The sequence below is a fragment of the Dendropsophus ebraccatus genome, chromosome 4 (assembly GCF_027789765.1).
Source record: "Dendropsophus ebraccatus isolate aDenEbr1 chromosome 4, aDenEbr1.pat, whole genome shotgun sequence".
Classification (NCBI taxonomy): Eukaryota; Metazoa; Chordata; class Amphibia; order Anura; family Hylidae; genus Dendropsophus; species Dendropsophus ebraccatus.
This window is the reverse complement of record NC_091457.1, coordinates 39,166,103-39,178,935: the sequence shown is the minus strand read 5'-3', so window position 1 is coordinate 39,178,935 and position 12,833 is coordinate 39,166,103. Positions and strand designations below refer to the sequence as shown.

Below are 12,833 nucleotides of genomic sequence, written 5' to 3'. Positions count from 1 at the left end.
TTCGCAAAACGTTCGCAAATCGTTCGCATTGAATAAGATGTCGTTCGGTCGTTCGCAATAGATACGAACGCAATAGCGAATAAATAGCGAAGAAAAACTATCGCAATTACGATCATAAGTAAAGATTATCATTCCATAGAAATGAGTGAACGTTTTCAGGTTTTTCGCAATACCGGTCGTTTGAGATCGTTAACGATTATACAAACAATGATCGTCCGGTGGAATAGGGCCCATAGACTCAGGGAGCCCGACAATTCTTAAATTGCTCCTACGGGAGCGGTTCTCGAGATCTTCCGTTTTATCTCTCAAGTCATTAGATAATTTAGCCAAGTCACCTAGCTGAGCTTGTGTTTCAAATAGTTCCTCCTCAAGTGTGACCACTCTTTGTTCCAATAGAGAAATTTGAGCAGCATGCTGTTTCACCTCCTGCTGTATCTGAGTCAGGGCCGCCGTGACCGTGGAACCCAGGGAAGCTATTAGGTAAGGGGCAAGTATCCGGGCTACCTCTAGTGCTATTGACTTGCACGATACCTGTAGTCCCGGGATGATCGACTCCGTTCCCGAGTCTGCTGCAAACATGTCTTGGCTGGCTTGCTGCGACATAGGGATGACCGTCTCCTGCGTGTCAGGGGATATGTGAGCTGCCGCCGCCATCTTAGTCTGCTGGCTTCCCTTCCCGCCGGATTTGTGGTTCTGCGCTGGTGTGGATACTCGGTCCCCCGTCTTCTGGACAAACCTGTCCATGTAGCAGGTGAGTAGGCTAGAACTTGGGTAGTCCCCAGCCTAAATCTGGCAAAGGTTAATGAGGGGGGACACAGTTTCTCGCCTGTCAGGTCCGGAGCAGCTCTCACACGAGTCCAGCCATGAGCGCGCCGGAACCGGAAGCCTCCCATCATTCTATTTATCTATTTATTGCTGAGGTAAACGTGCAACAGAAACATAATCCTGCCCACTGAAACCACACCCACATGTAACCCCACCCACCTGTAGGTTGCTGACCCCTGTGCCCTGGAAGTTCTTTACGTAAATTAACAAACATAAATCTAAAAAGCAGCAGCAGGAGATGCCCGGGAACACAGAGGGGAAAAAGTTAGAGGAAACAACTAAAAGAAAAAGACAGATTAAAAATTATCTCTATTCCAATAATAAAAATGTTCAAACAACCTCTTTAATATGGATGTTTCCTAAAAATTTTGAGTGACATTATGTTTCTATGTATATATTGCAAATAAACAGATGTTCACACCTCAGTTGAATTTGAAAGTTGCAACTCAGCAGTCAGCTTTTGATCATACTTCAGGATTATATCTGATGTCCTGAAGACTATATGCTGTGCCTGTAACTCAACCCTGTAAGATCTATCTGTATGATCATTTTTATATTTGTGTTTTTCGTATACTTCTTCTCCATTTATTTCTAAGGTTGTATTCTGTAAGAAAAAAAATTAGATTATGTTATTGATATTGTTATACAGAGAACATCCCGCATAGAGTACTGCCCCCCCCCAAAAAAAACTATATATATATATATATATATATATATATATATATATATATATATTAACCAGCGTAGAACCCATAAGAATGTCATCCTCAACCACAACAGTCCAAAACTTGTCAGAATAAGGGTGGGTTCACACTACGGAATTCTCGCGGATAAACTCAGTGGAATTCCGTCAGCTGTCCACGCGCCTTTCCGCCGGCTCCATAGACACCATTCTATGGGCCGGCGTATTCAGCTATCCGCCAAAAGAAGTGACATGTCACTTCTTTCGGCGGATAGCGGAATACGCCGGCCCATAGAATGGTGTCTATGGAGCCTGCAGAAAGGCGCATATGGCCGTGCGCACGGACAGACAGCGGATTTCCGCAGACATTATCCGCGAGAATTCCGTAGTGTGAACCCACCCTAATGCCCATAAACCAGGCAAGCCATGGCAGATCATGGAATTTGAGGATATAGCTTTTAATGGCAAGTCATAAATATAAATGTAACAATTCTTTCAATTGTTCAACTTTGGTAGCTATGGAAGAGCCATTGCAAACTGTCATTTATTAGCATGGCAAGGATTGCCCTAATTTTTAAATATTCTTGATTACTTGCGACTCAACAACATATAACTATATATATCTAGCCTTGCACCTATATATACATCTAATTATTAAAGTGTCACTGTTGTTATAACTTTTTAAAATCTAAATCAACAGGAAATGTGTAATAAAACAAGTTTGCAATTTACATTCATTATTTTTTTAAGTTGTTATCATGCTGTAAAACAAAGCTAAACTCCAGGTCCAGTCTCCCACAGGCAGATTTTCTTACTGGTGCTCGTTGAAAAACAGACTAAACACATAAATTCCGGACAGTACAGAGAGTCACAACTTAATGTGTCCATCAGTCACATGACTACCTTCTCTCAGATGGCCTGGGATACACAGGACTTCCTGTTTTTTGAGAAAATGCTGTTTTCCATGATAACCCAAAAAAATAAATAAATAAATAAATAAATAATGAATGAATGTAAAATTGCAAACTTGCTTTATATCCCATCTATTGTTGATTTAGATTTTGAAAGTTAAAAAAGTTATAATGACAGTGACATTTAAAATCAGAAAAATCATTAATATTATAATTTTAAAAAGAAAAAAGAGAGGAAAAACCTAACAAAAAATAAATAAATAAATATATATATATATATATATATATATATATATATATATATATATTTTTTTTTTATTTTTTTTTTTTTAGAAAAAATAAAAGTATTATTAAAAATGAAAAGAAATCCCTACATGTCATAGAATAAAAATACAAAAACGATCTGAAGAACCAGTTCATGAACTGGGGAAAGTGGAATGGTTTTGAATAAGTATCTGAATAGAGATGAGCGAACCTCGAGCGTGCTTGAGTCGATCCGAACCCGAACTTTCGGCATTTGATTAGCGTTGGCTGCTGAACTTGGATAAAGCCCTAAGGCTATGTGGAAAACATGGATATAGTCATTGGCTGTATCCATGTTTTCCAGACAACCTTAGAGCTGTATCCAAGTTCAGCAGCTCCAGCTAATCAAATGCCGAACGTTCGGGTTTGGATCAACTTGAACCCGGTTCACTCATCTCTATATCTGAATTATTAGCTGATACAGCAATTGTTTGAGGGTTGCCTTTTTTTAATAATCTAATCCTTCAGTCATATATCGCTTTTTAGTTTTGTGCTAACTTAACACTGCGCACCATAGAAACACCTCTAGCAAGAGCAGGATGGCGTCATTCACATACAGCATGTTACGTTTCCCTCTAAGCTGTATTTTCTCAGAGGGCAAGCTTTGCAGGAAATGCTCACTGATTTTACACAGGAAATTCAGAACATATAATCTATTCACAAAGTAATCAGACCCTTTCACTTTTGTTTACATCTTGTTGATCAAAAAGCCCCCCCCCCCCCCCCTCTTACTCTGCATTCAATACTTCACAGTGAAAATGTGAAAACATAATTGTACACATTTTTAAATGTTTACTTCAGCAGAAAGACTTAAATTTTGCATGAACATAGAAATTCAGATTCATTATTCACTATTACAGTCTGGGGTTAAGGGAGTGGCTGGAAAGGGTGTTATAGTTGGGGAATCTAATACCCCCCACTGTACCAAAAATAACACACAGAGGTGAGGTCTGGTTATAATAAACTTTTTTTTTATTTTTTATGTAGGGGATCAAGATGCAATTACTACAAACAAGTGAAAAAACGATGGGTTTAAAAACTATAAAATTGACGACTGGGAGCACAAGTTGCTGAATGGAGGGACATATTGGATACTGTACCTGTGCTCCAAGTTTCTGAAAGGCTTCAATTATAAAACAGATTTTTATTGCGTTTTTGTATGATAGCATGTCATTTGTCTTCCTCTTCACCAGGTGGCGCTGCCTGTTACCCCTCCCGTGCATACCGTCGCAATTATATGAGGCTCACCACAGAGTTTATCATGGGAGATGGCGAGGTATCCACAATAACATATAAGGGTTATATGTTATTGTGATTTTATGCACTGATTAATACGGTTAACGTCGAAACATGTCACAGCTTTGTGCGCCTGGTGCTAAAAGCTGTGACATGTTTTAATGTGAACCGCGTTAATTAGTGCATAAAATCACAATAAAATATAACCCTTATATAAAGGAAAAACATTATTTTACTTGTGGATTAATAAAAAGACGCTTTCATGGAATTGCTGTGCTGCAATCTTTTTGCTTTGACCGGTTTTACTACACTTGCTGAGTCCCTGGGTGTCGGCAGCATCTTCCGTAAGCAGGTTCACACAGAGATGGGTGGCATAATTATGGTAGTAAAGGTTTCTTTCCTTTGTGCATAAAAACCCAGACTATTTTCTATGAAAGTTGAAATTTTGCTCTGAGGCTTCCCATTTCTCTTGATCATCTGTGAGATGTTTCCACACCTTGAATCACTCGTGATGAATTAAGGTGAGGATTTGGACATGATTTGGAAAGACACAGCCCTGTCTATATAAGGTGTTTAAAGAATGAGCCAGTGAAACCTCATTTAAGACTCTTGAAACACAGGACTAGCCAGATATCCCTCCGGGAAGGACCCAGCCAAGGGGTGGCTCCTGTAGGAAAACCACCAAAACCACCATATTAAGTGACCCTATAAGTCAATGTAATGACAAATGAAAACTACTGTCAGGTATCCATCCACAGACAGCTGTTTCGGGTGTTGCTCCTCATCAGTGTGGAGCAGGATTCTGGCTAGGTGGGAGCAATGCCTAGTAGAGCCATAAGAGAAACAGATCGCTGATTTCAGGGAGACCAGCCAAAGATAACACTGCCAGCTGATGGTTAAAGCGTTCAATGTAGTGAAATCCTAAGTGCATTACTCCATGGGAAACATGAATATGCATTTAAGAGTCTTGAAACACAGGAGTAGCCAGATATCCCTCCAGGATGGACCCAGCCAAGGGGTGGCTCTTGTAGGGAAACCACCAGAACCACCATGTTAAGTGGCCCCCAGGGAGCTTTAACCAGCAGCCGACAGTGTTATCTTTGGCTGGTATCTCTGAGATCAGTGATCTGTTTATCTTATCTAAGGTGTTGGGGAAGAAGAGACGGACGATGGGTTACCAAGAATCCAATGGTCATTCTGGCTGAGCTCCAAAGATGTGTAGATGGGACAAACTTCCCTTACAGAGAGATATAATTTAAACCTGATCCATAGTGCTCTCATACTGGGTCAAGGGTTCACCTAACACCGCGACAATGACCCTAACTACACAGCCAAGACAACACATGAGCGGCTAATGGACAAATAATGACCCAACCAGAGGTAAATTGAACCCAGCCGAACATCTGACCTGAACATGGCATCCACCGATAGTCCCTATTTAACCTTCAAAAGAGGGGTCTGTGGAGTCTAAGTTATGAGTCGCAAAACACAGAAATAGCCAGATATCCCTCCAGGAGAGGAAAGCCTATTGCCAAGGGGGTGACTCCCAGTGGGGAGATCACCAAACCACCCTGATATGTAGCCCCTTAAGTCCCACTCGGTTGCAAGTATTGGAACATTAATAGGGAAATACCAGGGTGGCCCCTTTTTTGCATCAAAGTCTAACTCTGTGGCGAGTGTTGCGACATGACAAGGGTTTACCAAGGCAGGCATCCATCCACAGAAGGTCGTTTTGGGGTAGTTGTCCCTCGTCAGTGTGGAGGAGGATTCTGGCTAACAGGGGCAATGAAAAATAGACCAACAAAACACAGCAATTGCTGAGCTCAGGGAGACCAGCAACAAATAATCAAATGGAGTACTCACTGAAGAGTCTCCATTGATACATTGCCCCATATAAATTTAAATATGCAAAAGAGGGGTCTGTGGAGCCTCAGTTACGAGTCACAAAAACACAGGAATAGCCAGTTATCCCTCCAGGAGAGGAAAGCCTATTTGTCCCTGGTCTCCCTGAGCCCCATTTAACCTGGCAGAGCTTAAGAGGACTTGCAGAGAAGAGTGACAGAAAAAAAAACAAATTCAGGTGTAAACCTTGGAGGTATCATATCCAAGAAGACCAGAGGCTGGAATCACTGTCAAAGAGGCTTCAACTAAGTTCTGAGTAAAGGGTCTGAATGGTTACATTGTCATGCAATATTTTAGTTTTTCCTTTAAAATAAATTAGCAAAGATTTCTAATAATTTATCATTATGGAATATTTAGTGCAGATTTTTTTTTATTTGAGCATACATTTAAGGCCGCAACATAACAAAATGTGAAAAAAATAAATGGTCTGAATGAGAACATTAGGTAGTGCTAATGAACCTCAAGAAATTGTTAGTCCTTTTGAATACATATTTTACCTTCGATTTGTCACTCTTTCCTTTGCAATGACTATTATTACTAGTAGTATGTAAAGTACAAGTGGTTCTTACCAGCAAGATAATTTGGATACTGAGAGAACATACTGTTTTGGTCTCTCCACAGACTATATGCTGTATCAGGATTTGAAAGGTTCCATTTTTATCATTGTTTGGGCAGAAATCCTTAGCAGAAAGGAACAAAAATGGTATATTATTATTATAATTTTTTATTATTATTATTATTATTATTATTATTATTACATCTACCTATTATAGACGGAACAAATAAACTACATTTTTGATAACCTACAGACAAGTAGAAGGCTATATTCACACCACATTTCTTTACGGCTCTTTTTTTGGATAATTGTTATTTTGAGGTGAAAATATAGCCTTATTTATGGCTGGCTAAACATTCAGCCAAAACAAACATTGTGTGAACATAGCCGCACAAAGAATAAATAACAAACAGTATCGATCAGTGGGGGTCTCCGTGCTCAGACCCCTACTGATTGTTAGATAAATCCTGGAGAAGTGTTAGGCTAAGATGTGGATTCCTACGCTGCTGATATGGAGATAAGTGGAACTCATACATTAGGATTTAGATATTATACAGGACAGTAATAAGCAAGTGACAGAATGATAAAATTCAGAAACGTCAACATGTCCAAAAAATTATTACCTGAGCAAAGATGTATTCACAGCCAACTTTTAAAGTAAACTGAGATTTGTCAAAAGTATTAAGATGTCCATTTCCATACACTGAGCAGGTCTTTGCACAATGCTTTTCTGTGCATTCCCATTTCCTGTTCATGCAAGTGCTGTCAGAGAGAAAATACCAAATTCAAAGTTCTTAAATTCTGAGCCATCCCAGTTGGAATGGCAATGGCTATCAATGGTGGAGAAAGCTAATTTTTTTAAATTATTACTATGTTAATCAAATATTGCCTACTCATTGTAGTTACATTGTAAAATTCAACAATAGGGTGTGCTGATAACTTTCTGCTTATTAAGAAATATAATGTAAGAAGTGTAATACCATGTATTGCAGGATTTGTTAATTTTCGATCCTTCTTCATGAAACTTCCCTCCATATACACATGGGCATTCACTTTCAGGGATGCAGTCACCATTGTCGTCATACACTAAACCTTTAGGACAAACACATCCTGGGACGCATTCTTGGCTATACTGCAGAGGATTATCATAATAAAAGGCAAAAGAGAAAAAAAAGCAGCAAATGTTAGTGGTGTTAGGATAGTTATACACCTTTTAATAGCTAGAATTTAAAGTCAGGATGTAGAGGTTGAAAAAATTTGTGTGATTGGAAACTTAATTTAAATCTAACCTTAAAGTGTCACTGTCGTTATAACTCTCAAAATCTAAATCAGCAGTAGATGTGATATAAAGCAAGTTTGAAATATACATTCATTATTATTATTATTATTATTATTATTATTTAGTTATGGAAAACACAGCACTTCCTGTTTTCTGACTCTTTTTCTTCAAAGAGTCAGAAAACAGGAAGTCCTGTGTACCAGGGCCATCTGAGCACTCATAGGGAAAGCAGTTATGTGATTGATGCACACATTGAGGCGTCAAACTCTGTACTGGTCAGACTTCATGTGTTTAGTCTGTTTTTTTTTTTTTTTTTTCAATCAGCACAAGTCTAAAAATCTGCCTTCAGGAGACTGGACCAGGATTCCTGGTAAGTTCAGCTTTGTTTTATGGCATGATAACAACAACAACAACAACAAAAATAATGAATGTATATTGCAAACTTGCTTTATATAACATCTACTGGTAATTTAGATTTTGAAAGTTTTAACAACAGTGACACTTTAAAGTGACTCTGTACCCATGCGGTGATGCGGTTATTGTCCTAAAAAACAACTTTTAAACAGTCAGCCCCGTGGTCTCTGGCCTTGGCTTACATTGTGTATGCATTAGGCTGGCACAACCTCTCTGTCCCTCCTCCCCACTCTCCTCATCATTAGGAATGCTCCAGGCAGATTGTCTCCTATTCATCAGCTGTGTCAGCACAGCCCATGGGCTGGATCGTTAAGGCACCTGTGTAGTTTTCACTGCAGAGGAATGGGAAACATGGTGAAGAGGGTGGGGAGGAGGGACGGAGAGGTTGTGCTAGCCTAATGCATACACAAACTAAGCCACGGCCAAAGGGCCCAGGGCTGCCAGTTTAAAAGTTGTTTTTTATGACAATCACCTGCCGAACGGACCCCAGGACAGATCTTGGATTAAAAGCAGCTATCCGAAGGTACAAGCAGTTTGGGGGGGTCAGATTGTGGGTACAGAGTCACTTTACTAAAATGGCAATAAAAATTATTGCACTTGATTTGGTAGTGTTCAGTGATGAGTAGTGTTGTGCAAATTTGCAGAGCGTTCGGGTTCAGGTGAAGTTGGATGCAATCCTAAGGAGTCGTGAAAAGTATGGATACAACCATAGGCTGTAGCCACGTTTTCCTGGCAGCCCTAGGGCTGCATACAACATCTTCATCCACCAAGAGTCAAATGCAGAGCGAATAAAGTTCATGCATCAATAAAAGCTTACAGGTTATATCAAAAATCAAATTCTGCACTGACATTGTTAGTAGGGTCTGTGCAGTCCTTGCTGTGTTAAAGAGGACCTGTCATCCCCCGTGCCGGGGTGACAGGCTCCTGACCCCCCGTTAGAGCACCCTATACTCACCTAATCCCGCTTCTGGAGATGGTCGGGTGACGGAGATATCAGCCGCTGCAGCCCAGCGCGCGCTCCTCAGATGAGTCCAACACCCATAGAGAATGACAGGAAAGTCGAGCGCTCCGTCATTCTCTATGAGTGTTGGACTCATCTGAGGAGCACGCGTGCCGGGCTGCAGCGGCTGATATCTCCATCACCCGACCATCTCCAGAAGCAGGACACGGCGGGATTAGGTGAGTATAGGGTGCTCTAACGGGGTCGGGAGCCTGTCACCCCGGCACAGGGGGGGGACAGGTTCCCTTTAAAGAAAGTAATAAAGCTATACTTACCTGCCCATTCTCCCTGGTGTCCTTCTGGCTTCTCCCTGCTCACTGCAGCTGCCACTGGCACTTCTGACATATCTCTGAAGTGGCAGGCTACTTAGCCAATCACTAATCAAGACAAGACAGCGCCATGGCCACTGATTGGCTGAGTTGCTTGTCACTTCAGAAATGGCTTCAGCGATGACTGTGGTAAGCGGGGAGAAGCTAGGAGGACACTGGGGTGCTCGGCGAGGTATTCAGGTATAAATTTAGGGAAACATGAGTATCAAATGAAATCAAATCCTTCCCTTCTTCTCTTGCCTGTCAAGACCCTACCTATCTGTGAAATAGCCCATTTAGAAATATCCTTGTTAGATACTGTATCAAACAAGAGTGCTGTAAAATTTACCATACTCAATTTGCATAACCTAAACTGGGAGGATAACACACCAGAAGAATAAATTGAGCAGAGGGGGAAGTGTATAAAACCATTATGGATGCTTTCAAGAGGGGACCTGTAATGGCAAATTTAGGTAGAGTTTAGTTGAGATAATCCCAATGGACCCGGTCAAACACCTTTTCCACACCTTTTCCGTGTCCAAGGTAAGGAGTATTTAAAATACATTTTTACCAGCTTAGCAAATTGTGGTGTAATATAGGTTTTATTTCTTACGCATTTCATGTCCTGAGTTTTGCAGCTTTTCTGACACTGAGAGCCCACTGTGTCTGGATCAGGAGAACTGCAGTTGTAGTAATACATGGGTGGATGGCACGCTAAAAAGTAACAAAGCAATACATTATCAAAATGGTTTTTTAAAAGATATTTCGGACAAAATAAGCAATTTATTAATACAATAACCTTGAATAAAAGAAAATATCCATTAAGTTTCATTTCCCTTTGAAAATGTAAAGGAGACATCCTGTGAAACGAATGACAGCTGGGGGGGGGAGACATTATTAACAATGTATACTTACCAGTCCTCATGCCCCCATAGCACTGCACTCAGGTCTCTCCAACAGCCGCCTGAAGTCATTTTTGGACAGCTTCCGTGTACATTATGGGATCGATTCCTCCAGCTGCAACATCATGGACTGACTGATGAATTGCTCACTCAGTGAATTGCCAGTCAGTGACTGCAGCAGTGTCCTGACCCAGTGACTGATTGGCTGATTTGGTAGTCCATCAGCCGGGTACGTGACATTGCAGCTAGAGGAGCTACAGGACACTGGCAGCTTCCAGATATCGGTAAGAAAGTGATATGGGAAACCTGTCTACCCCTGTGCCGGAGTGACAGGCTCCAGACTCCCGTTAGATCCCCCTATACTTACCTCATCGCGCCGGGTCCCGCTTCCTGAGCCGGTCGGGTGACTGAGATTTCAGCGCCCAAAGCCCGGCGCGCGCGCTCACAGGAGAGTCTGATGCCCATAGAGAATGACAGAGCATCGGACTCCCCATTCATTCTCTACGAGCATCTGACTCTCCTGTGAGCGCACTCGTCGTGCTTCGGGCGCTGAAATCTCAGTCACTCGACCGGCTCAGGAAGCGGGACCCGGCACGATGAGGTATGTATAGGGGGATCGAACGGGGGTCGGGAGCCTGTCACTCCGGCACGGGGGGTGACAGGTCCTCTTTAATGTATGGGTCGTATTTTAGTAAGCTTTAACTGTATAAACAGTGTGCAGATCTAAAATTTTAATGCAGTACATATGTATAAATGACTGGGGGAACTAAAAAAGTTTATACTTAAAAAAAAGTTTTTGCAAATATATATAAATTCCCTTTCCCCTTTTCAAACATTTCCCCTAGAAACTATATATGTAACACCAGCCGCACAAAACAAAAATGCTAGTTTCGCATTGGAACTTCATCCAAGTACAATACGTTGTAGCAGGTTTATTTGAGAGCCTCTAGAGCTTATCATAGTTGACAGTTTTTCCCTAACACATACCAATAATCTCCTTGTCTGTTAATGGACATTCCAGAACTCCACGTATACATTTGCTGCAAAATAAAAGAAAAAAGTTGCATATCTAGTTCCACCTAAATTAAAAATGGTCATGTCATACACTTTATAGTTACTACATTCAGTCTCTCTGCACTGCCGAACAGGCTGTAAAGAAGTGTGTTATTATAATATTTGAGGCACATAAAGATACAGCAGAGATGTCATGCTCTATTTTTGAATAACAATTAAAAAAAAACCTCACTGAAATATGTCCGTAAGCATGAGTCTTTAGGCGTTCTCTCTATCCCAACCGCCCAATCTTAATACAGGTGGTATTTAGACTCAATGTCACCATTATATAGACATAAAACTGCCCATGTTGTGGTCATATTAAAGGGGCGTTACAATGGTTAATAACTAACTACAGTAGTGTAGCTGTGACTGATTCCTGATCCCCAAAGCCTTACCACAAGATGCCATGTGTTTCAAATGTTTGATGCGCTTGAACAGTGGTCCCCTGGAAGTCGCAAGGGCAATCCTCTGGCTGCACACATTTTCCATTTGCCAGATAAGTTCCTTCTGGACAGGTGCAGCCTTCTCCCGGATCAGCTCTGAAATTACACAAAAGGTCTGGTTGTGCTAAGCTGCTGCAGGAAATATTGCATGGCCTTGGGTTCGTTGAAAACACCATGGTTTCAGGACAGTCAGGATCTGTTGGGAAAGCAGGAAATTGAATATATGCAGTACTGTGCAAAAAGTTTAGGCAGGTGTGACAAATGCCTTCCATCGGTACAGTGACCCCAAATATACAGCCAGTGCTTTTAAGAACTACCATCAATGTAATAAAGAAGATGAAGTCCTTGAAGAGTTCACAGAGTCCTGATCTCAACATCATCAACTCTGTCTGGGATTACATAAAGAGACAGAAAGACTTGAAGACGCAGACAAGCCAGGACGTTTGGAACAACCTACCCAAACTGTGATAACTGTACCTAGAAGAACCAAAGCTGTTCTAAAGACAAAGGGAGGTCACACCATCAAGTGATTCCATTTAGATTTCTCTTCTATTCATTCACTTTGAATGTTGTTAATACATTTCTAAAAAATTACCAATAAAAGGGGTTGACTGGACAGGATAGATTAAAATTACTGTATATGCCTAGGGAGAGGAAGATTTACAAGAGTGACCTATACTCATTTCCCTGACTTCGGCTTCATTATTGCACTGATCCGTCCTTGCTCTGTGGCTGCTTCAAGGGGTTCGGGGGTCATGACTCATGACATTGCAGATACCCTAAGCAGGGCACCGCTGCAGTTGCTGATTGGCTGGATGGGCCTGCAATGTAATGACCCCTGAATCTAGAAATGGCTGCACAGCGTGGACGGAGCAGTATGATACCAACATTGGTGTTGGAGCCAGGGAGGTGAGTGCAGGTTATTGCTTTGTTATGAGAAACCTTGCTGTAAAGATACAATGTGATTACTAGCAATATGATTGAGTATTGTGAATATGATTAACTGAGGAATATAC

The 12,833-nt window shown here is 41.1% G+C and overlaps 1 protein-coding gene across 1 annotated transcript in view; it reads right to left on the bottom strand.

The window, feature by feature from the left end:
• LOC138789257 (mucin-5B-like) overlaps nt 1-12,833 on the bottom strand; it is a 109,199-nt gene that overhangs the window by 32,509 nt on the left and 63,857 nt on the right. Inside the window, exons 16-22 of the mRNA XM_069967857.1 lie at nt 11,770-12,013; nt 11,306-11,358; nt 10,030-10,130; nt 7,396-7,547; nt 7,039-7,177; nt 6,429-6,539; nt 1,247-1,429 (exon numbers count right to left, since the gene is read on the bottom strand). Of these exons, the coding sequence (XP_069823958.1) occupies nt 1,247-1,429; nt 6,429-6,539; nt 7,039-7,177; nt 7,396-7,547; nt 10,030-10,130; nt 11,306-11,358; nt 11,770-12,013 (983 nt within the window). The remainder of the gene's footprint in view (nt 1-1,246; nt 1,430-6,428; nt 6,540-7,038; nt 7,178-7,395; nt 7,548-10,029; nt 10,131-11,305; nt 11,359-11,769; nt 12,014-12,833) is intronic.